The 25,105-nt window shown below is 44.1% G+C and overlaps 1 protein-coding gene across 5 annotated transcripts; it reads left to right on the top strand.

Moving 5' to 3' along the window:
- Positions 1 to 1,160: 1,160 nt before the first annotated feature.
- Positions 1,161 to 24,888, top strand: LOC120836046. 5 transcript variants are annotated; one of them, XM_040220481.3, is made up of 8 exons: positions 1,161 to 1,375; positions 3,208 to 3,243; positions 3,327 to 3,447; positions 3,728 to 3,886; positions 4,031 to 4,146; positions 7,115 to 7,202; positions 22,756 to 22,845; positions 24,564 to 24,631. In XM_040220481.3, the coding sequence occupies exons 4-8, from the start codon at positions 3,774 to 3,776 to the stop codon at positions 24,601 to 24,603; spliced, it is 447 nt and encodes a 148-aa protein (XP_040076415.1). In that variant the 5' UTR covers positions 1,161 to 1,375; positions 3,208 to 3,243; positions 3,327 to 3,447; positions 3,728 to 3,773; the 3' UTR covers positions 24,604 to 24,631. The 5 variants fall into 5 exon arrangements, 4 of the variants coding, with proteins under 4 accessions (XP_040076415.1, XP_040076414.1, XP_040076413.1 ...); XM_040220480.3 differs by lacking the exons at positions 3,208 to 3,243; positions 24,564 to 24,631 and adding an exon at positions 24,753 to 24,807; XM_040220479.3 differs by lacking the exon at positions 3,208 to 3,243.
- The last annotated feature ends 217 nt before the right edge of the window (positions 24,889 to 25,105 follow it).

The raw sequence follows: 25,105 nt of genomic DNA, 5'->3' as shown, positions 1-25,105 counted from the left end.
TTTTTTCCTAAATTATTTACAGTGAGTTGAAATTACAATGGCTCAAAATTTATAAGACCCGAATATGGGCTCCCGAATCCATCATGACAATATCCACAGGTGCGAAGTCAGCTCAATAATGCTTATGCAAATAATATCCGAAGTAAAACCAACGAAAAATAAACGTGAAAATAATACAAAAAAATGCGACAGTACTCAAAGAGGGGCGCAAAAAAACTGGCAAGCAAATAAATAAAAAAAATTACTTCATAGACCCTAAAAACCTCAACCTCGGCCGCTTTTTTTTTTCGCACATTTTGTTTTGTTGGGACATTTGACGATATTTACGACATTTCTTTTTTATGACTAACACTGAAAAAAAGAAAAGAAAAATGCTGTCGACGACAGTGCTAAAAGCGCGAGCTCGTTGCTTTGGATCGCGCGCCACGAGCGCTCCAGCATCGGGTGCAGTCATGCCAGTCAAGGCTACTCGCTCGCTGCTTGCACGGCCTTCGCAGCTATTCTATGCAAGGGTGATAATCCGTCGTACTGCACACAAGTACAGCTCCAGAAAAATGCGTACGAAATTACTGCGGCTGGGCTCTGTCGCCTCCGGTACACGTAATCTTCATTTGCAACAGGAGTGACGGACGGCACCGGGCGAAGTTTGAAAATGGAGAACGCTTATTTTTATGTTCCTAAGAACGCCACGAGTACAGGCGGCAATGTTGACAACACGCACCAGCGCGGACACCGCCGAGCCGCCGAGCCGAGCACCCGGCCACACACACGCCGAGCTAGCGACATTTCACAATGCAGTCAGCGGCATCCAAAGAAAACGTGTTGTTGACGTAAAAATAACTAAGATGTCAAAATAAAAGCTGCTATTTTTACGTCCATGACGCCATTGTCCACGCCCCCTGGATATCCAATCGGTGTCGAAAATACGCAGCCTCCGAATCCAAACCGAAACTAAAATCCCGTCGTAGTTGTGTGGCTAAGCGCAGTTTCGTATCGCGTATAAAACTTTTATTTTAATACATTTCTTTTAGTTTTTTGAGTTTGTTAAAACGTTTTATTGTTTCGGTTCGCCACTGTTTTACGAATAATGTTACGTTAACTTTTTTTATTTTCGCATTTATTATGCACCTCGAAACAAAGTTTTTTACAAGCCAATCCAATCCACCCTAAACTTCATTTGCGTCGAAGCTTCCGAAGCTTTGTTGCGGTTTGGTGTGTCTTTTATTTTTACGTAGAACTCATATCGATCCGATATGCCGCGTCCGAGAATGGATTTTGTGACTAATAAGTGGCGAGGCACCACGCGAGCAAGAATGAACAGCCCTGGAGGTTATGGGCACTGCTCAATTGGCTCATTCCTCGGTGCTTCTCGAAGGTAAGCCTTTTTTCTCTGTGTCCTCCTAAGCTTCCGTTCAAGCATCTCCTTGGTTTGTTTCCTTGCCCTGCCTTTGCCTAATCGCGCCCGAGAAGTGTATTCTGACAGGTATTTTCCTTAGGCGAGCATCTCCTCGCGCTTTTCGTCAAACCGTCCGACCGGTTGCGAGTTCTAATCGCGAAGCCATGATTCGGTCACCCAACACGTCGGTCGACCTGTCAAACGTTTTATCGCACGTGGGTCGTCACTTCGCGTCGGCACGCATCGCTGCCTACCCATATCTGTACTGGCCAGGTTTCTTTGTCGGCCCGCGCGTCTTATCGCTGTGGGTGATCTCAAGCGACGCGAGCGAAACGCGTAAAAAAAGAAAACATTGTGGTTGGAGCCGTTTGATCTACTGCGCTATATATGTATAGAGAGAGAGAGTAAAGCTATACGCACTCCGGAGTGCACTTCGGACGGAAATGGCTATACGCACTCCGAGAGATCATGCCGCTCGGGCCACCCTTTTAGAACGGCGCGTGTATCACTGGGGAGCTCGTTAACACAGCCCCCCGCCTGCGTTCACGCCGCTTCGCGGCGACAGTATCGGCTGCTAATTACAAATCGTAACCAGTACACGCCGCTTCGCGGCGTCCAGCCGGCAATCCAAGCCCCGCTGTCCCCGATCGCACCTCGAAAGGGAGTCCCATACCATTTAGTTTTGCGAGTTTCTCAACAACATTCGATTTTTTTTTTTTTTTTACTGTTTATCGCAAAAAAAAGAAATGTCCTAAATATCGCCAAATGCGTCGACAAAACAAAATGTTTGAGAAAAAAAAAAGAAAAAAAGCAGGCCCACTGCGGATGGAACCCGCGTCCACTTGCCATGCCTATGCCATGCCTCTGCTTAGAAAATTCGTTGTGACCACTCGTTTTATGCGAGAAAAGCGGAGTGCGTATAGCCATTTCCGTCCGAAGTGCATTCCGGAGTGCGTCTAGCTTTACTCATATATATATATATATATATATATATATATATATATATATATATTTATTTATTTATTTATTTATTTGGACACACAAAGTAGACGGGCACTAATTAACTTCACTAACATGCTCACATACTCTCCACTTGTCATGATTTTTGTGTGGGCTTTGCCCGATGATGCTAGTGAGTCATTCTCGTTTCAAGTGGAGTGTCCAAACCATTTTGCACGCATGTTCGGACTCTCGGGATTTGCAGAAACTGGGAGTCTGCAACGCCTGCTGTCCTTGTCTTTTTTTCTCCAGTTCATCTTTTTTTCTTGTGCAACAGCAGACTGTCGCACAAGAGCGACATTTTTTTCATCCGTGGTGTCACCTAAACCGTAGAATGCTCGCTTCATAGTGTGGCCCGTGAGGCTGTGCGCTTTCCGCTGTCTGCTTTCATGAACACAAATACGGTGATGTACCCAGAGTGCACCGCTCGCTAGCCTTGCGTGAGTACACTCTATATGGTATATGTTGTTCAAAGTACCTTTATGCATAGCTGATCCAACCTGCATTCTCTTTTGCCATTGCCGGTAGCAAATTGTGTCTGTTTAGTATTGCACACCTGCCAACTTCCCCGTATTACCCAGAAGTCTCTTAAATTTTGATCAGTTTGTATGATTGACAGAAAAACCTCCCGAAAAGAGAAATTACCCTCCCCCTCTCTTTTGTACTAAAGAAGAGTTTTTGCCATCACTGTGGACGGCTGCAATCCCATGAGCATAGGCAGTGCAATATATAAATATAATGAAGTTGTCTTCATGCAAATTTGTTCTCAATATTTCTTTTTAAAACACCCCCCCCCCCCCTCCCCTGCTTAGAAATTATCCCGAATTTGGTGTCCCCAAACTTGGAAGGTATGGTACTGTCTGTGCCTTTTCTATCTTGTGTCATTTATGTAACGTAATATATCTGTTCTTCATATTTATAATCGCTGCAGGCCTGGTCAAGGAGGAGTTGCTCAGTGAACTACTAGTTTGAGTTCCCTGAGACGGACACCACTGACATCACCTACAGTGCCGAGGTACAGGCTTAATGGCAGATATCAATAGGAGATGATGGTAAGCTGTCCTATTTATTTAGCAGTGTCGGAGTAACTCACTTGAGTTTTCATCACTGTTTTCGCTGGCAGTTTGTTGCCTGCACACAAAAATGGTCCATTAATTGTCCATGTTTATTAAAATTGATGCAGCCTTCACACTTCTGCGGTTTAGAGCGATTTGCAGACATATGTCGATCATAGTCGAAACAGCGTGGCTCATCATTAGAGTTGAATGCTGAGTTTCGCTTGGCAACTTTTTGGCCACTTCGATCACTACAAAACATTATTTGCCTTCTCAGGTACGCGTCACGTCTGTTTGATTGGACAGCCACCAAGTTGACTTGGATGTCAGCGCCTGTTGTCATCAGAACCTGGTTCTTGTGCTGCCACATCATTTTTGGTGGTGGCGCTGTCGTCACCTCCCAACGCTTGCGCTCCCCGAGTTCCCATTCAAGATGGTGAGTGGTATACTTGTGGGGGCCTCGCTGCTGCAGGTGCTGCCATGTAGCTCTGGCTCGTGGTGGCTCCACCGCCATCATTTGTGCTCCCTGTGATCCCAGCCGGAGTGGTGACAGGGATTATGCAAGGGCTCTTTGTCGCAGGTGCTGCCACGGACTTTGGCTCGTGGGGGTGCCGTCGCTACTGACAAAGCCTGTGCTCCCCGTCGTCCCTGTTGAAATGGTGGCTGGAACTTGGAGAGGGTTTGCTGCCACAGCCGGTCAGTTCAAGTTCCGCACATTCTGCCGTAGCCCTTGGGAATTCGTTCCTTCCATGTTGAGGTTCTAGTAGGAGAAGTCCACCGCTGTTGAGCTACATGTCACCACAGCAGTCAATCTGCAGAGGGGCATGGCCACGTGACCACACTTCTGAAATGTTAGAGCCTTGTTGTGGACATGGAGGCCGGTGTGAGAGATTTAATATGCGTCTGGCACATCTGCCCGGCGAAAGAACTCATGGGTGTGCCACATGGAAAGTGAGCAAACTGTGCAAGTCTCTTTTACAAAATGGCGCGAACAATAGGTAGTGTCTGAATCATTCTTGTCTTACGTAGGTGATACTTTCTAGGCGTAATGTGTTAGTAGATAGCTGTGGTGTTATTGCTTAACTCTGAGCAAGATACAAAGTATGAGAGATTTTCAGGCCAAGTAAAAAATTTCTGCTCACTTTAATCTTGAAGATCTTCCAGAGTTTCACATCATCCAGCAATCCTGAAGGCGATGCACCACATGTAATTATAATTAATATTCCTGCTCTTAGTTTACCACGAAGGTGTTAAAAAAATTGTAAGTAGTGTTAGTTGCTTAGGAGAGCGATGTGTTGCACCTTGGCGTTCCATTCACTTTGGGATGAGGTGCTTCATTCTTGTGCGTCCTTGGTTGTTTCCTTAGCCCCTAAAGATGTTGGAGATTTATATGTTTTATTTTTGGGGAAACCATGTTATGTTAGTATCTGGCATGCTTTTTTTTTTATTGCTGAAAGCTGTTTGAAGTGAGCCTTTTGTCCACCTAAGAGCATAATGATTGGGAGCTTCACTCAGGTGTGTTTTCTGGCCACACCGCAGAGCATGATTGTAAGCATCGATGCATGCTATTGGTACCAAGATCGGGACTTCAGAGAGGATCAGTCAAGTCTTCCTATTTTTATTTCCATTGATTCTTTGGCATTCTAGATATCTTTTTGTAAGCGTGTTCACGTAAGCTTGTTCAACTTTCTGGGTCATAGTATCGGGTCGTTCTGTAATCATATGCTTTTTGCATTTGTCATTAGTCTCATCTGAAGTTGTCATGGGCACATGGCTGACACATTTGGTGCTGCTTTGATTTGGAGGGTAAATATTGTCCGCCATAGGTCTAGCAAACTTCATATATTCTACACTTCAAAATTTTCTCGTAGACCTGATTACTAGGCAATAAGCTCCTTCTCAATATGTGCATTTACTTAAATTGAAAAGCCAAAAGGCTTTTAATAATCAGCCACATGCAGAATAAGAACAGTGTTTCTGCCACCTAGTGTAGGAGAAAATGGGTGGGGGGGGGGGGGGTGGAGGCCAAAGCAAACGCAAGCAGTGTAAGTACAACTCTAGGACTTATATGCGGGGTAAGTGAGGAATTTGAACTGTCTACCAAGACCATGTAGCTCACACATTTAGCAGAGGATAATTGGGTTTGATTTAACAAGCTATTGGGGTGGTTGTAAAGCTCCTATACAGCCCCACATGGAGTCACCCTGCATGCACTGATCTAGACTGCTCGTTTCACATAGATTTTTGTGACCTATTGATCTAACTGCTTCTTTTATTTGCAAATTTTTGTGTTATTCAGGATAATTGGGAACCCAGCAAAAGGTTGGCATGTCATGGAGTAAACATGCCATTGTACAGTGTGCTTCACTCTAAAATGTAATGCATGAGCAGTGGCCAAAGCTGATGGCACTTGTCTAATGAGGAAATCAATGATACTGCACAAACTGAAGCATATCTTCCTGGGACCGTTGCCATTGCCCTATACAATTATTGCATGACCTCCTTGTTTTTTTTTTATTGCCCTCAGTTAATTTGACGAGGACTGGATTGCTGTTATCCTTAATAGGTTGGCGTGTCACGTTTATCTTGAGGTCCAATTAACGGGAAATTTGTTTTGATAAGTTAAATAAGGGGAACAACAAAATATTCAGAGCAATATCTTTTTTTTTCTTTCTATTTTTTTGCATCACCGAAACATTTATTGGTCACCGCATTGAAACTGGGAGTGTAACGCACGAAGAGAACTGCAGTGTGACCCTCCTGTCTCTGCTGTCAGACGATGCACACATTCTGCAACATAAGTGCAGGATCAGCTTTTTTTTTTGGGGGGGGGGGGGGGCGATTTTTCTGAGATGACATGAAAATGTTGTGGTCATCACCATCAAAGTGATTTGTTGTCTGCATGTTCCCTGCTTTAGTGACAAGGCCACTGACAAGCCGCTTCACGGGTACTAAATTGAACCGCTTGACAAGTTGCTCAAACAATAGTGATACACAAATGGCAGTACGAGGACAAGTTGGAGAACCACAAGTAGCGCTTGTCCTATCACTTCTTCAACTTGCCGTTGTCCATAGCACTATTTGTGTTTTGCTCCTCTTCATCTGCTTCATAAAGAGCAAATATATAAGGCTGCTTAATAAAATGACAGCGTCCGTCAAATCGGTAAACATTTCTCTGTAAAACATATTGCCCTGGCCAAGTCCAAGTCTTGTTTTCACGATGAGTCACATAGTGAATCGGCTAACAATGGTTGATGAATATGATGTAGTTCTACTGAATCAGTAGCATACTTCAATCTCTCTTCTGCACAAAACCTATGTTTCGGAGCGGTTGACATAGTGTTTTCTCGACAGCCGAGGGGCTTGAAGCAGGTGCTTAATGTCTGTGAGCCTCCACCATTGAAATTTTAACTTGTCACTTGCTCTAGAACTTAATAATGGAGCATTGGCAGATTTTATGAAGTTTGCGAAACCGACGTCGGAGACCTTCGAATGGGAAAGGTTTACAGGGCTAGAAAAATAATGACAGCACGTCTTCACTCACAATTATCTGTAATAAAAAGACGGTGCCCAAAGAACTGTAGCTAGTTTTAAGTGTCACTCGCTGAAGCGGTTTGTATATTGTGTTAATTCCTGCATTTTGCTGTTTTTTTTTCTGTTTCAGGATCCAGTGTTACATTCCTGTGGCTTTTTGGTTGTTTCCCAATTATTGAAGGGAGTTGCAGGCTTATCATGGGCGACACAGTGCTTTGGTGAGTGTACCTTTTATTTACTGCTTGGCCAATCAAATCGAGTGGCTTTGCAGGAAACTCTCTACAGTTTCAGGATGTTTGAGGGTGTGTTCTCCTTCAGACATTCTGAAATGGCACAAATTTTTTTGTGCTGCATCACTATACTCTGTTGAATGACCAGCTGAAATCGTAGTAGAAGCTACATGCTCGTTGGACCAGTCATATGTCTACCTTTCGCCATGTGTTACACTCCCGCCGATAACCATGTGCAGAAGGCGGGGTCCGGTAACGAGAGGGAGGTGGTTGATTGATCCGGTGAGTGCGTAGTTACCACCACAGTCAGCTTAGAGGTGAATGTTAATTACTCAAGCTTTAAATAGGTCACAGTACTCAAAGCTTGAGGAACACCTGAGAAGTTTTTAGAATGTTTTTATTTACCGTGTCTACTCGCTCCGTGAGTCTCAAACTACATCCAACTCGGCTAGCCATCAAGCCAATTTTCTTTCGCCGCCAAGCGGCCAGGCCACTTCAAACCAGGCAAAGCATAGCGGTACATGCTTTCATGGCTGCTAGTGTGTAGTTGTGGATGTGATCAAGAGCGAAATCGAGCGGCGCATACACGTAACAAAGCTGGGGTCGAGGAATTGCCCAGCTTTGGACATGTTTCGCCCACCGAATGCATTGATGTCAACAAACACGCGGTCATCTGTAGCGTGCTTTCGGACAGTGAAATCGTGAAAGTGGTTAGGCCTAAGGACGGTCGCGTCACTCACCATGCTGAGTGAGCTTCCCTAATAAAAAAATCTTAAATGTATAAAAAAATTTTATGTCCAACAAACGCGTATGATCCAATAAGATCATATAAGAAAATACAAGAACCTTATAAAAACATATAAGAACAATATAAAATTATATTTGAAGTTATAAGAAACTTCTTTTTAGTTTCTTAAGACTTCTTATATAATCTTATATATTTCCTATATTGTTCTTATACGTTTTTATAAGGTTTTTATATGATCTTATTTGGTCATATGCTTTTATTGGACACCTAAATTTCTTACATGCAAGATTTTTTTACTCTTCACTAGGAGGGCGCTTTTCCTTTGACAGAAGGCACACCGAAAGCACCCTAAAAAAAGGTTTTCAAATTGTAGAACATGGTTATTGTAGCGCGCCCACGACCAGCCGTCGATGCGCCTCCGTCAGTGGAGACATGCCACAGTACCTTGCCGTGTCATACTGCCACCTAAAATTACATTTTCGCGAAGTGTGTAAATGCAGAAATTTACCCTCCATAATGAACGCACCCCTGAAATATATGTCAATTTCAGAATAAAGAGGTGTGTTCATTCCCTATTGGAAAAACGTACAAGAAACAAACCTGCTGCTTGTACAGTTCTGGTATGACACCAGTATAATTTCTTGTTATTATGTATGCAGCTAGTTTGGTTTGGCTGTCTGCATAACTGGAGATACCGGCACCGCTATGGCTCCGGGTCTGTCTATACTGGCAGCCAGTTTGCTTGCCGATATGATTCGGTGTGCTGGTATCATTTTGCGGCCGATGACGTAGGCGACCGCCATCTTTCCAACAAAAAACGCTTATACCACACCACCACCGTTATATCCAAATCATACATGCAGAGAGACGACCGCCATCTTCCAACAAAACGTCCATCGTTTACCACCGGTATCGTTACATACACCATACATGTCGAAAAAGAACATAAGCCGAGTTTACATGAATGCGACTTAGTCGTATTGAATCCAGTTGCCGCATTCCATATGCGGTCATGTAAACGGCATAATGCGCAAAGCGCATCGCATTAAAGTCGCTAGACAGAGGTGGATCGAGATGTCGAGTGCGCATTCTTTCAGCCCATGTAAACGGAGATCGCATCGCATTTTGGAACGGGGAGGATTATCGGAAGGCGCTCGCTGCGGGAGCGAGTGAACAGCTGAGAACATGGAGGCGGCCAATCTCGTCGGCGGCGCGGAGAGCGGTCCCGCAATTTTTTTCCCGAGAACAAACGCAAGCTTTTATTGTGATCATAACTAAGCGGAATATAGCGGAGCTGCTCGGTGTGGGCGGCCCCGTCCAAACCTTTGCGAAGTACGACTTGCGTGTCCGAAGGGGTCACAAAGACATCGGTGCAAGCACGAACGACACCGAGAGCCCCGAGCACTGTTGAGCACTGCATGGTAGCGCAGAACGAGCAGCTCCTACCTCGGTGCCGTTCCCGGCTGCGCAAGAGCCTCTCGGACTCGGGGTACGGTCGCGATCGGCGAGTTCTGGCGCGGCGAAACGCGGAGGCTTCCTCAAAGCGTGCGCACACATGTCGCCTCTCGTTCAGAGTGAACCGGCGGCCCGGCCTGGAGTCCTAAACGCCTTGGTTTCGATGCTTCTTCCGTCTCGCAACTTCTTCTACAGCACCGAAGACAGCGGGCACCATCTTTACGGTCACTAAATGCGTCGAAAGGCCTCCACGTGCGATGCACCGGAAAACGTGGTGCGGCTGGTGCCGGAATGGAACTGCGTAACTTCGAGCTTTGAGTCAACGTGCACGGCAACGAACCGATCGTGACACCAAGCCGCGGATACCGCATCGCCGGTCGACAGCGGCAAACGGCCCGTTGCTCGTATCGTGGGCCGTGACTCGTACTCTGCCAACTCGGCGTCTTTTCGTGGCCCCTCGCGTCGTCGCTACCAGCCGCAAACCCGGCGTCGGAGAAAAGCGAAACCGAAACGTAAAGCTTCCGCCCAGTGGCTTCCGCTGTCGCGCCTTTTCTGACTTCCCGGCTTCCACGCTTCCGGTTGTCGCGGAGATGGCGACGTAGTGGTTTTGGCGGTTTTGGCATCGCTGGCTCGTTCTTCGTTTTGGGGGACAGATGTTTTACGGTCCGTTTCTACTGCGTCTCTGGCTCTCAACTCGACGGCGCCTCTCATAGTTCAACCAGGCGTGGTCAACCTGTGTCAGGCCGGCTCGACTCGTCCGATCGCCGGACCGCAGGCGACTTCCCAGTTCGGCTGTGAGGCCTAGGATCCGAAGACGTCTGTCTCCGTGAAGCGGTTAGCGAATCTCGTCCCGTTTTCGTTCTACTTTTAAATTACGTTAGGTGCGCTACAGTGTAAGCATGCGTGCCAGTGTTCGTAACAATTTTGAACTAGAATAATTGTGCTTCATTGCGGTTTGTCATTTACGGAAAATATAAATCGAGCAATGAACGAGGAGCCATGCTTGAAAAGGATGCATGTACGATGTTAACTTCTACCTCGGCGGCTTTAAAAAAAAGTCAAGACTGGTTACGGTTGGATGCGAGGCTGGTCCCAATGCAATGGTAAGCACTTAGAGCGCCTTTCTGAACGGCATGTAAGCAATATAGCGATCAACGAGACGAGCGACGGCGAGAAGCTACGAGTGCCGGTGCCGAGCGACGAAGATTTCTCACTCGCTGCTTGCGCCACTCGGTTCTTGGGCTTCTCAAAACGTCGCTCATCGCCTTGGTCGCTCGCACCAATCGCTTTCATAATGTGTGTCTCGTCGCGCGGCTGACTACCGTGTTCATTCAAGTATAAATCGACCTTTTTTTTTTTTTTTTTTTCGGAAATTGCGATTAAAGACTTTTGACCTACATTCGCGACCAAATTTTGCGACCCTACCGGAGGCATGGAGCTATCGAGTCACCGAGCCGGAGTTGCCGTAGAGCCGCGCCGCTTCTTGTTTCAAAACGCTTTTGGTGCACGAAAACAACCGCGGTGGCAGGTGGTTGTTTCGCCATCGCGTTGTTTCGCCTGGTTTCGCCATCGCGCCTCTAGCCACTACCGTTCCCCTTGCTGGGCATCGGGGAAGGAAAGAAACGCGATGCGCCATGCACTTTGCCCTCCATCCTCGCAAACGCGCACAAAAAAAAAAAAAAAAGTTAGTTTTGTTTGTTGTTTGAGGCGGCTCGGCTCGCGTGTTGGCGGCTTTGCTTGCGTCTTTGTAGTTCGTCTTTCGTCGCTTCGCACTTTGTTTCGTTTCTTGTCGCCATTTTACCACGGTGTCAGTGAAGTATTGTTGCGAATTTGCGAGGATGTCTACCAAGCTGACGAAGCTTCGGACGACGATGACATGTCCAGAAGTTCTGACGGTGATTAAGTTTTTGGCATCGCCCCGTGATTTAGCTGAGAGTGATGTAAATAAAGGTTTGTTTCTTTTGCCCAAAATTTCCCCCGTTTTTTAAAATAAAAATAAGGTCGACATATCTTTGAACTATTTATTTTTTTATTTTCGGTGGGTCCAAGAAATAGGCTTCGACCTATTTTCGAGTAAATATGTTAACTTTAATTTTTATTTTGGGTTACGTCGGACGTAACTCGAATGCTTGACAGTTTGCGTTGGGCGTAACTTTAATTTTTATTTCGGGTTCCGTCGGACGTAACATTAGACACTGCGTTACACTTAAGCAAAATAGGGGCTGCTGGTTCATCATATAAACCAACCATTTGTGTATGATTAAAGCGCATCACTGGCCTAAAAGAAATACTGCCATCCTATAGGAATGTAGCGCTTCATATAAAATTTGTTAATTTTTACTTTTAGTCCCTGCCCCACCAGATACAACATCTGACCTAAAGCAGTGTTCCGGATCTCCTTCCAAGACCTCAGGCGGGTCGTCATTCAATCCAGGAGTCGGCGGCGTCTCATTGGCGTGTTGCTGGTGCTTCTTACTGGATGGTGCTACCGAGGGAAAAGTGGTCGTGCTTGGGAAAGGCAAGTATGGCCGCCGTAAGTATAGATATTGTTTTTACCTTTGCTCGAATCCACCTTTAAGTAATGCACAGTTCGCATGTGTGCATCTCTCAATGCTTCTACAGTCGGCTGTTAATATTTGGAGTGCTCCAACTCTGTCAGCGCTAGTGTCTCTAGATCATGCAAATGGGATGCAGCAATAAACCACATATGCTCTCGCAACAAACAGCGCTGTCCCGAAACACTGTGGAATTTACTCTAGCTTAATAATGCAGCACAAAATAGTTGACGCCAAGTATAACTGCTTTTGTGACTCCGTTTTACCAAAAGCTCTGCCGAAACAAACTTGCCGCCTTATAGGTAGTGCAAAAGAACCTCGGTGTGCCTAACCTGGAGAAGGGCATTTTTTTTCATAGGTCAATTTTTTCTTAAAGCAATACCTTCAGCCTCCTTGAAATGTTCACATCATGTGACACTCAGAAGAACAGTAAACCCCTTAATGTTGGCGACCCTTTAATTTTCGTGGCCTGTAATTTTGCGGAATTCAGTGGCTGTGATTATGTCCTCTGTGACCGATTCGAGAAGAAATAGGGGCCACCAAGATAAGGGGGTTTTACTGTACATCGGAGGAGAGAGGAAGTCACTTTTGTTTGTATGCAAGAGTAAAACCAACAACAACAATCATGGTGTCGACACTTTGTGAGCCTATCTGTGTCTATTGAATGATATCAATTTTGTTTTAGTTCGTTAAACATTGTTGCCTGTACACTGTGGGATGTCGTCTTCAACAGGAGCAGTGGTTTTCCTCTGAAGCAGGCAGCATGGACGCGTGCCGCAGCACAACATAGTTCATTTGCAGGTGGTACCGCAGTTTGAAGGATGGTTCGCACAATATGGGGGAATCGCAATTCAATGTTCTACCTCGGGCGTAGACAAGATTTGCTCATTCTAAATCATTTTGTCTACAAATCGGGAACTTGCAACGAATGTACCCGCATGGTTGGAAGGGCCAGACAAGCCTTGTGAGTGCTTCGTTTTCTAGCCTCTCAGTCCTGAACCTACTCACGTACCATATGTGTAGATGTTACGATAGGTGGGAGCACTTATTTGGAAAATGGTGAATGGCAACTGTTGTTATCTTTAAGGTGGACTGCATATTTGCAGTACTTTTCCTCACTTAAAAATATGTCTTACTAAAAATATGTAGTATAGCCGATGACAAAAAGAGAATGGCTGGGCGTCCTCCAGCACGTGCTTGTGCTTTTCTCCCCGCTTTGGACAGATGTGCTCGCTCCAGGCTCATCAGGCGCTGAAACGTCATCGAAGGCAGCAGACGGGCTGGAGGTGGAACAACGGAGACTTCTCCCTGCCTTTCTGATGGTGTCAGTGAGCGTGTACTTCTATACTCTAACTTAGCTTAACCTGCACAGAGCTGAGTAGAATAGGCTTGGCAAGTGCCCTTATTGCATATGCATTTGTACAGCTGAGGCACTTTCTAAATCAAGAACATTGTGTACCTTACCTTCAAAAACACATCATTATGGGGGTGCAAAAGGAATTCTAAGGCATATTTTTGTTTGTATTGTCCTATTACGCATCGACTCCTTCAACTGAATGCAGAGTCGACCCAGCCTCTTGAAAAATTTAATGCTTGCCAGGTAATTGTTTTGCATTTAGTTGATATATCAGTATTCAGTTAGGTATCCCAAGTCATTAGTCGTTGAGGTGGAGTCTCTCTGTAAGTCAATCATGTTTAACATTCATAGAAATGTTTGTCAAATAATGGCACTGTCGAGGATATCTATTCAGCTCGGAACAATCGCTGGGCACAAGCTGATCGTGTGGTTACAGGCAGCAAACATCCCGGTTGGAACGTCCTATTTCGCAATGTAGCTGCAGACTAGGTGAGGGCCCCACTCATAAACGTCTATACTTTTAGTCTCTTTAAGCTGGACCACTTTTGACACTACAAGCCATTGCAGCTAAAACAGCATGACACATGATTATAAGCTAGACGTACCATGGCGTCCAACTAGAAGGTCACATGGCTTGCTTTGTGCACTGAATTTGCAAGGATGGCTTGAAGCTTCTGTCGTGGTTAACTTTAAGCTGAGATACTTTAAAATAATGCTCTCAGTTTTTAGTGTTGCCCGGCATGGTTAACAAGTTGGTGATATAGCGCTGCATTGAAAAGTCTGTGCATTCATGACTGTATCACCTTATGAATGCATACGAGCTATTAAACTCTTCGTTTTTCAGAGAAATGAAATGCACTTTGCTTCCAATTGCACCCGCTTCTGTAACTTCATGGTATGAAGCACCTTACGGCTGCAAGCTCTGATTGATCTTGTTCTCTGGTCTGCGCAGGCCCATATCAGGGAGTCGCTCCGAGAGCCTCACCAAAGTTTCCTGCCCGTGGTCGTTCTAAATTTTTTTTTGTTGTAGGTATGCATCCTTTCTGTCTTTCCCTTAATTGTACTCAAACGTCTTCTTTTCATTGTCGCCGATTTGCCTCAAAATTGGTTAAGCACACAAATGGACGCTGTACAACTGTATTATACATATTTTGTTCAAGGTAACTTTTCTTTGCCACAGTTACAGATTTTTTTATGAAGGTTAGTCTTTTTTGTTTTTATTTACAAATTTATGTGAGTTTCCATGGGCAACACTAAAACGTTATGCCAGGAGCAAGGAGTTCACTGCTGTAATTTGTTCTCAACTGATTGCAAGAAATTTCGTTAACGTCGTGAAACCTCCTTCCAGCGCTTGCTTTGCAGCATAAAAAAAAATTATACGTAGGACATACTCTGTTTTTTAAACTGCTTGCTCAATCTGCAGGTCTGCCTGCCATAGATGTCGTGCTACTGGAGAGCAGGCAAATTCGATTGCTGGTTTTGCCATTGCTTTTTTTTTTTTTTTAGCCGTTGTCTTAGTAGTTTTTGTAAATTTAGAGATTTTCCTAAAAAGCAAGCCGGGAAGAATATTTAGTTTAGTTAGGTAGCTGAAAGTAATGATTTAGTACCCCTTTGTCAGTAAAATAGATACTGTGTGCCGCTGTTAGTGTCAAGCCGAGATCCACGCTTTTTTGGCATTTTGCTCAGAGTAGTACCCATTCTTATTCGTTAGCCTCTTGGTGTGCCAACTAAACTCTTTGTATACAGACACCTGCCCTCTGCTGGTACACTCTACCCTCGTGTTCAGCGAGTGTATGAACTGGAGTTGTATCCACAGTCGACACTCGCTGAGCACGAGGGTAGGAAAATCTTTCCATTGCAGCAGAGCCATATATGGGGAGAGTCTGGCAGTCTATGATTTCGCTGCCGTAACGTCTTCCTTCCGAGTGAGCTGATCAGCCCGCGGCACAGAGCAAGAGGCGTGAGCTCATGCGCGTGAACTCTAGGCTGCTCCCAGCTGAGCGGGGAGGGCCGCCATTTTCATTCATTCGCCCGGCATGGGATCGATATTCAAATTTCGGTTCTTTCCTTTTATTTGGCAGGCTCTGGCAATAAAATGATATAGTGTTATTCCTCGGTGGCTTAAAAACCTAAAAAAAGAAGTTCCTCTATGTTTGAACGCACTTTTATTTAGACAAAAAAAAAAAAATAAGCCCGTAGCAGACGACTCATAGCCTCAACAGTGCTCCGTGCCGACAGCTTTGCGTCAAAATGGCGGTCATCTCTTTGCCTCTTTGCTGCCTTCTCTATCCCTCCTTCGGCGTTCTCCTCCCTTTCCTCCTCTCCGGCGCCTTCGTTGCCACACCCGCTGGCTAAACTCTCCCACTATACGGCTTTGCATTGCAGTAGTAGTTTTATTTGTAGTCTTTACAGTTGAATGTGAATATTTGACAGAAGTCTCTCAGGTTGGGGCAAAAGGGGGTTAAATGAATGCATTTGATCATTCGCCTAAATTCGGTACCCATCATTTTAACGCCTACGTAGCCTTGTCCTGGTGGGTGACTATGACTAAAATAAGAGGATCTATGTGCTGATCACAAAAGAATATGCTAGCCATTCTAATGTAGCTCTGCCAAGTACTTGATTGTGATTTGTTTTTATTTTCAGCTACTTGGGTGCCTCGAGATCTGGAGATCCTAGTGGCCACAAGCTTGGACTCAATCTTTTTCTGTGGTCTGGCCAGGACCATGGGGGAGGTAATCCCAGCAACGAGAGCATCGCAGTATCTCCCTGCCTGTGACTTTCGATCAGCGTCACGACAGGGGAGTCCTCGTGCCACCAGGTGTTAGGTATGCCACTTGAAATAAGCATTTTTCTTACCTATTAATAGAACAGCAAAAGCACTACTAAGCCTAAAATGCAAAAAAATCATATTCAAATCTTGGGTTGGATGAAATTCCAATTACAAAAAGGAGTCTGCAGACATGATTATCATGTGAACTTAAAGCCCGCAGATGTAGGTTCGACGGTGTCACAGAAATAACTTCTCGCAGATCGCCTTGCTCGTGCTATACCCAAACAAATTCTTAAAATAATCATTGTGTTTCGTTGGTGTCATCAATCTTATGTCCCTACCACACCCACCAGTCGGGACATGTGAAATATAGAAAAACAGGAACTTGCACATTGTCAGCTCTGCAAAGATTTATATAGTAAACAGAGCATAGCACGTTCAGCTTAAGAAAAAAAATTTAGTGCAGGCCTATATTCATGGTTCAGATATGTGTGATTGCTCTTTATAATGAAGTGAAAACTGCTTAAGTTGTGGCCCACTACAGGCTTTCTATTAGTGTTAAAAAGTGCGGTAGAAAACATGATTGTGCTTGGAAGACGGGGACATAGGAAGGACAGACACAACAGAGCGCTAACTTTCAACTGATTTAATTCAAGAACCTCAGCGTAGAAACGGACTGTGTCACCGCACCACATCTCAACCAATCCGTGGCCCTGCCACGGACCGCAAGTACGCCAACTCCTTATCCGCCAAGTCAATTGACGCCACACTGGCACAACTTGTGCCGGAACTATTTATAGTGTCAGCCTCCATAATCTCGCTAACAGTCCTATCTTTGTGCCTCTCAAGAGCAGTAGACGAAGCAAATAATGGTTTGCACCCGCAGTCATGACAGTGACACGACAGATCATGACTGCGAGTGCAAACCATTTGCTCAGTCTACTGTTCTTGCTAGGCACAAAGGTATGACTGTTAGAGAGATTATGGAGGCTGATGCTATAAATAGTTCCGGCATGTGTTGTGTCAGTGTGGCGTCAATTGACGTGGCGGATAAGGAGTTGGCGTACTTGCGATCCGTGGCAGGGCCACGGATTGGTTGAGATGTGGTGCGGTGACGCATTGTGTTTCTACGCTGAGGTTCTTGAATTAAATCAGTTGAAAGTTAGCACTCTGTGGTGTCTGTCCTTCCTATGTCCCCGTCTTCAAAGCACAATCATGTTTTCTAACGTAGTCAGCACTTGTTAAAAAGTGCTATTGTGTTTTAAGCAGCTCGTACCAAATATTTTCTTGAAATACATTGGTTCATGGAAATTATTATGTAGATGTTGGCAGACAGTCATGGTGAGGTCAATCTTTAATGCCAAGTGGTCCACTTATTCAGAGTTAATTGAGTTTGTAAATATTGTAGGTCGCAAATTAAATTTTTATGGTACGCAATGGGCACAATCATCCGTAATGACTAGCTCTACCTAGGGGAACTTCATACGTTTACTACGGCAAGATGGTTTCGAAAAACAAAGTATTTAGTTTATTCAACTCCTGCACTAACCTTGTCTTTAGAAACTTTTTATATTCTTTGCGATGCTGAGATAAGATTCTGGAAATAGTTTTTCTAGAACTACTCTAGATATTTCCAGTTCATCATTTTTCTCGCAAAGCATTCGAGAGAGCCAAACCCTCTAATGTATGGAGGGAACTCACAGAATGATGCGACTGACAGTTTGGAACATTCGGCACTGTAACAGTAATTATGACATGTCACTTATGTAATGCTCATTATCGCAGATCAAACTGCTTTTTCCGTCTACACTCATTTTCAGTAGACTCATTCAGCGAACTCCCACCTGAGACTGCAGCGCTGGGTTCTGCAAAGTAATTTGAATGAATATAGATGCAACAGGTTTCTTTGAGCGTGCATCTAACACACATTCTTCATATTGAATCTGCTAACTGTATTCATGACCATGTCCATAATTGTATCCACATTCCAGCTTATTTTTATTTTGACATTTGAGTTTTCTTCAGTACTTTTCTCAACATCTGTGCTTGCTGAGCCGTACTCAAGTCCATACATCTTGTCTTTCGCTATTACATTAATATATAAAACTGTTGATGATAAGTGAGAATTCAAGGTACCGAATCTGTCGTGAAAGCTAAATAAGAACCAATAAAAAGCTCTACAAAGGAAATTTGGTTAAAGGATGCTGTATGAGCATTAGAATAGTACATGCCATGCTAAAAAAGAAAATACAAATTCTTGTTAGGTATGCGAGGATGACAGTGCTATGCTGTTTCTGATGTGTCACAAAAAAAAAAAAGAAATCAGTGCCATACAGTGTTCCTTATGGAAGTACAAACTGTTGAATTCGAAGCCCAGAAGTTTTATTCAAGAATGTTCCTCAATACAAATGTATTTAGAGATCTGAGCTACTGACTCATACATGACTATGTGGCAAACATTCATTTTCATGTGGATTATAGTTTACAAGGTCTAGTCTGCATTGATTTATTGCATTCATGCTGAAACTGGGAGGGGTTCTCTGGGTATGAATAAAGAGATAAACATTTCTTGAAATCAAAACATTTGAGAACGGACAAACGGAAGGATCTGAGAACGGTATCTTAGATTCTCTTCTTTTTCTTACAGTATCTCTAATGTTCACTTTATTTCACCTGATGCATTTAGTTTTTAGCGCAGCTCTTAGCACCCGTTTCCGCGTTTTGCGGCGTCGCTGTCGGCGTAACCGCCCAATTAAACTTGGCAGGAAATTGAATTAATGTTGTGGTCATGTGACGTTAATATTTCCGCTAAGTCTAGCTGAGAAACTGAATTTTTTTATGGATGACGTGACACGGTCATGCGACGTCATTTTCCCCGCTACTTTTAGCGGAAAAACTGCATTTGTGTTGAGGTCATGTGACATCAATTTCTGCGCTAAATTTAGGGGGAAACTTAACCAGCTAAATTTAGGGGGGAAATTTTCCCGCTAAATTCAGGGAAATTTCCCGCTAAATGGGAGGGAGCAGAAGAGGAGGAGGGGCATACCCTCCCATCCTCCTCTTCAAGATCTGTGCTCTAATTTCACGTTACAGAGAATTGTAAACGTCTCATATTTCATCTCATGTTTATTCAACTTTTATATTGCAGGTGCGCTCGCAGCACAAATCTGGGTTGTGCTGATCCTCTACGCACAAGTTAGGAACTCCTGAGTGGCAAGAGTGGGAGTTTGGTCTGACAGCTCAAGGGACACCATTGTTCAGTATTGAATTTTTAATAATCTTCTTTTGAGCAAAGTTAAGCTTTGCTGCATGCAGTTCTTGTAAAAATAAATACCTGCAACCAAATTTACCAGGTCACGACATTTCGCCTCTGCTCTTAGTGCTCCTGGTGAGCCTCGGATAAGAGCTTACTGGTGTGCAAACATCATGCTTGTTTGAAACCACTCACTGATGTAGAGACTCGCTGACATCCAGCATTCCAATGAAATGCTGGATGTCCACAAGTCTTTCTTGAACAATGCAAGCGGGGAAGGAACCATACAATCGTATCGTATTGGGGGACATTCTACAGAGTGTTTTTTTCTATGTTTTACAGATTTTTTTAAAAAAAGCCGTAAAAGCTACATTTACACGGTCTGTGCACGTGAGTTATATGGCCAGGGCGGCATAGTATAAAAGGCTAATTTGTAATGATCCGTCGGCTTATTACAGAGATGTGCCAGACTTCTTTCAGAAAACTAGATGGAGGTTCATTCTAGCGTAGTTTTATCCCGCAAATCTGAATATCCCGTTCGTTTTCCTCAAAGATATAACTGAACGTCAGAAAACACACAAAAACATCCTACCAACAGTGACATCGTAAGGAGACCTTTCGGCCGCCAAGCGTGTGTCGCTTAAGGGCCGCTCGTCCAATCGCAAGTTTTCTAGGTATATTCTCCGGCATTGGCACCAGTCGTGACACATTTTTCTGCCCTTTTAAAAAATAGCATGTGCGTGCATAGCTTTGATAGGCGCTGAAGATGCGTGAACAAAGATTTTGAAAGCTGCTCTTGTGACGTCGCTCTCTAGGGAAGTGCTTTCACAGCGCTTTAAAAATGACTATGCAGCCTCGATTAATTAAATTAGCAAATAATTTTGATATTTGAGATTCTGGAGGTCGAATGAAGAAGATTTAAGTGTTTTCTCAAATAGAAAACTGCTTCAGCCTCTCTCTAAGTATAGTATGTTCGTGAAATTTTTAATCAGTTAAAATAGACCCATGGTTCCAATTAGAAACTTGCTAAGCATCATCAAAACACACTAAATCAATTTTCTTTGTAAAGATATAAGACAAGAGTAGCATTTTATGGCGTTCTAAAAAAAATGGTCAATTTGGACGCGTTTCCAGACTTCGGTTTCTTACCAGAGCGCATCTTTGCACCTGCGGTCCAGCTGCCCAGTGGCCACAGTGCGAAGCCGCCCCCTCGCCTCCCTCGTAGGATGAAGGGAAGCAAGGCGCACGTGTGTTGCGTGTCTAAGCCCCTGGGGAACAGGACCGTGGGCGCAGAGATGAGCTCTGATAAGAAACTGAAACCTAGAAACTCATCCAAATAAAGCTTTTTACAGAACGCATAAAACGCTACCCCTGCATTATATCCTTCTAAAAAAACTTGATTTTGTGGTTTTCAATGACTCAGCAAGTTTCTAATTGAAACCGTATTTTCATTTTCACTAATTAAAAAGTTGATTAACAAATTGTATTTAATTATCTGACTTATCGTTACGACTAGGTCCCTATACTACGTACGCCTGGCCGTATAACTCGCCTGCACAAACCGCATTAATTTAGCTTTCACGACCTTTCTAAACATATATGTAAAGCTTAAAACTAAATCGCCCTGTACAACAGTGAAAAGGCGAAACCAACATGCTGGAGCCATATGGCTCCACCATGCTGGTATCGCCTTTTTGCTGGTATAGGATGTCCCATATTACGTTATGCATGTATGGTTCCGTCCACCTCCATGGTTCCGCCTTAATCCACTACGCTGGTATAGGATGTCCCATAATACGACACGCTTGTATGGTTCCGCCCACCTGTATCGTTCCGCCTTATTCCACTATACTGGAGCCGCCTTTTTCGCTTGTATAGGATGTCCCATATTACGGTTACGCTTGTATGAGCCTTTTCCGTCATCTTTCCATCATCGATATTTTCCAACAGGGTTATGCGGGTAAATATGGTAAAAAAGTGAATGATGACTCAAACAAATGCTAAACTCATACATTGGAATTTGAAAAAAATCACCAACCATATCCTACAACAAGGTCCCAACGTTTCAAAAACAGCTTGTTTTTTTCTTCAGGGGTGACTGCTTCCAGATAGGGGACAACGGCTTCGTTTTCTTCTACGATAGTCTCTTTTTTTTTCACTTCGTTAGGTGGCTGAGTCCGTTCACGTAGCATGATGGCAATGTGCCAGTGGACCTATTGATGTTTCCTGGTGTTGTTTGGATATGCCATGACTATAAAAAGCTGATGGCAGAAGTTTGTCTCAACATTTATGAGGGTGTTGGCAGAGTTGATGCGATATTCATTGTCCTCACAGCTCTCTGCAACAGCGCTGCGCTCGTGGTCGAATTTGCAGTTGTTTTTGTGTTGTTGAATTCTTTCTGGGAAGGTCTTTGTTTTTCCAATGTAGGTGGCATGGAATTGAATATACAATGCCCTGCGCTCTTTGTTTAGAGGGATGACCTTTAATTCGCAGCATCATACGTGAAAGTGTTGATACCGGTTTGTTGGACACCTGAATACTTTCTTTTACCAGCATACATGACAGCGCTTCGCTAGTCCCCTTTATGTAGGGAACACAGATGCGGGTGTGTGGACGGATGTTTTTGAGTTTTTAAGCTTTCTCCCGACCAGGCAGGCCTCTGCCAAAATGTTTACCCTCAAAACTTGGACTGCATGTAGTAATGGCTCTTGGTCTGCGAGAATTTTTGTTTTAGTTTTGTGTTTGTTGAGCATTATTGGGCAAATGACAAAGGCTATGCCACCTCATTATGACCACAGTAAAAAGAGCTATACACTTGATAACATAGTCCTGTCATGTTTTTGCTTTGAAAAAAATGTTAACACACAAGATTAATCTATTTCTTGACCTTGTAACTGGGGACCCATGACCAAAAAAAAATTTTTTTGTCCCTATTTTGCCTATATTTTTTTGTACGAAACTTTTCTTGTGCTACCATCATAGCTTTAATTTCTAAAGGAAAATTATTTCCGATGTTAGGGGATAGATGGTGCTTCCTCCCGTACGATAAAAAGAGTGAGCGTTTAAAGACGCACTCCCCAAACTGATTGAAGAGTGGTGCATCTATGAGTGCGCCCCGCAGGCTGCTGTTAAAATTGCCAAGCATCCAAAGATCTTATCAAAAGTAATAGATAAATCTTTGTCTAAGGTGAAGTGAATATTTACATTAAATTCAAGTAATGACGCAATAACCACATGGCAGTGCCCACAAGCTGCATGCGCATGAACGAATTTCACCATCCAAATGGATGAATGACCGTTTTGGCAGAACTGGACAATGAGGAAAAGGGTGCCAATACTTGAGTGCAGCTTTCTAGGGGCTATCATCATTTTAAATTGCAATTCTCATTTGCTCTTTCAGCTCGCACCTTCACGGAGTACAGCAATGTGGGGAAGCAAGTCGAGGACAGCCTCTCTCGATTTCTGTCCCGGGGGCGCTATGCTCTTCCAGGTAAGCTGCTTCCCTCTCTTAAAGGGCAACTCCGCTTCGTTTTCGATGCTGAAAAAACAACGCAGTTCTCTTTAGTATCACCTAGAAAGACTACACGTCAAGTATTACGACGTAATTAAGCCTAAAAGTTTGTTAAACTGGTAAACAAAGTTTGAGATGCCTCAAGTCTCCGAAATCTGCTAATTCTAGCGGCCGATGTGCGGCGCAGAGAACAGCGCAGTCAATACCGCGTGTGGGGGCAGCCAACACTGCGCCGCACGTCATAGTCTGGGACCGCTTTTTTTCTTGTTTTTTACTTTATTGAGGCGCAGCCTACAGGCGGCGCCAGCAGCGTGCATACCGATGTCCACGTGATCCAAAACGCGCATGCGCTGATGAGTGTCTGAGCGAGCGCTCCGCGCTCGTCGTCGGGAAGACCGAACCTGCTGCGTCTCGGAGCAACGTTTTGTGCTGCGATGCCTGGCATATTACGAGTGGTTTACTTAACTTCAACTACTAATGGTTCCAAAACATAACTTTAAAACAACTTGCCTTTTTCTGCGTCAAAACACTCTGCGGCCGCGGTAGTGCACACGTCGTTGGATAGCAGAGACCGTGGAGCAGACGACACGGCGCTACGACGCTTGTTCCGCCGATCCGTCCGTCCGCGCAGTCGGCGAGGTCGTGCGGTGACGTTCGTACCACGTGGGTTGACCCAGACTATGACGACGCGGGGCCAATGTTGCCAGGCGCGGGCGCAGTTTCGGTTTCGGTTCGTGATCAGGAGTAAAGAAGGATTACGAAAATTATATTTCCTTTTTTGAGAAACAAACGACGTCGAGCCGTTTATTAGTATACCTTAGTGTATAATCACCAAAAACCCCGAAATTCCTGGAATTGAGAGGAGTTGTCCTTTAAGAGACACGAGTAGACCCTTTTATTCAAGACAAGAATGACAATAATAATCACATCAAATAAAATGGGGAACAAGGGGACAAAGGAGATTCCTCTTTGACCTTTCTCCCCCTTGTACCCCTTTTCCAGGGATTATTATTGTATTCATACTTATTACATTATTGTGGAGTTGACATTTTGACAACCTGTGGTTGGCTGATGTGTTGTGGAAGTTAAAGCTATTGCACATTCAAACATTGTGTGAAATACAGTAGAACCCTGCTGCTGCATCTTTATGCAGTCACAATAAAGGATCATGACATGAGCGAAGATGTAACAACTGATAATGCCCTTGGGATAGCTATAGATGTTTCAGGAAGCTGTATTCTCTGTTTATCTTACCTTAGCTTTTGTGGCTGTAAAAAAGATTGCCTTATTTTATATGTTGACAATTTTTTCAACACTTCTTAAAATTGTGGTTGAACTATAAGTAACACACTGTTTACAGACAAGCTTGTGTTTGCCCACAGCAGCTATGGGCACTGCATACGCAGGAACTAGATTCGTGTGAGCAGACATGTGTGTACATGTGCTGTGCCGACAGCCGCGCCATCGCAGTGATGCATTGTCTATCGTTGCAGTTAAAAAAATATTGAAATATAAGGATGCAAAAATTCTGAGCCCATCGAGCTAAACCACGGCTGCCTCAAACAAATCACTGCACCCTGCATGCCACATCAAAGCAGTGGGGCTTGATGCAATCAGCACTGCTTGAACATGGTGGCATGGAGGTGGTAAAGCAAAATGGGGTGTCGTGAGAGCCTGAATCTCTTATTGTCATACAGGACCAAGCAAGAAACACAGTGCAGAGAGGCAAGGAGGTAAAATAAAGGGAGTAAAACAAAAGGAACAGGGTATGTGTTCCTAGTAGTCATGCCAGCCACCTTGAGTGGCAGTGTTTGGGCATAAGAACCAAGAAGGAAATTCATGAAGCCTGTAATTCTAACACATATATACTTTTGGACGTTCAATAGGACCGGTTTCCGTGAACATAACAGCCGAGAAAACATCTGAGCAAGGTTCTTCTGTGCATATTTTTGAATGTGCTGCAAGAATATTTCTGGTTATATGCCCACTTAATTTATAATGTTTTTCTTCTTTCAGCTGATACCTTACAGATATGTCAGGAAGCAAGGAAAGGTTATTTTTTCACTTATCGTTTACATTTGGGTGATTAACTTAGTCTTGATAAAAAACACGTCATTTTAATGACATTGTGATAAATAAATTTTGGGTCTTTAAATTGTCCTTCAATCTTTGTTTTCTTCCCATATTGCAAGCCGGCACTATGTGTATCAGGCATGGAATCAATGGTAGGCCATGTAAA

This window comes from Ixodes scapularis, unplaced genomic scaffold (assembly GCF_016920785.2).
Source record: "Ixodes scapularis isolate PalLabHiFi unplaced genomic scaffold, ASM1692078v2 PGA_scaffold3__209_contigs__length_174095766, whole genome shotgun sequence".
In the NCBI taxonomy this organism is placed as follows: Eukaryota; Metazoa; Arthropoda; class Arachnida; order Ixodida; family Ixodidae; genus Ixodes; species Ixodes scapularis.
Note: the sequence above shows the minus strand (reverse complement) of the source record. Positions and strands in the feature narration are given on the sequence as shown.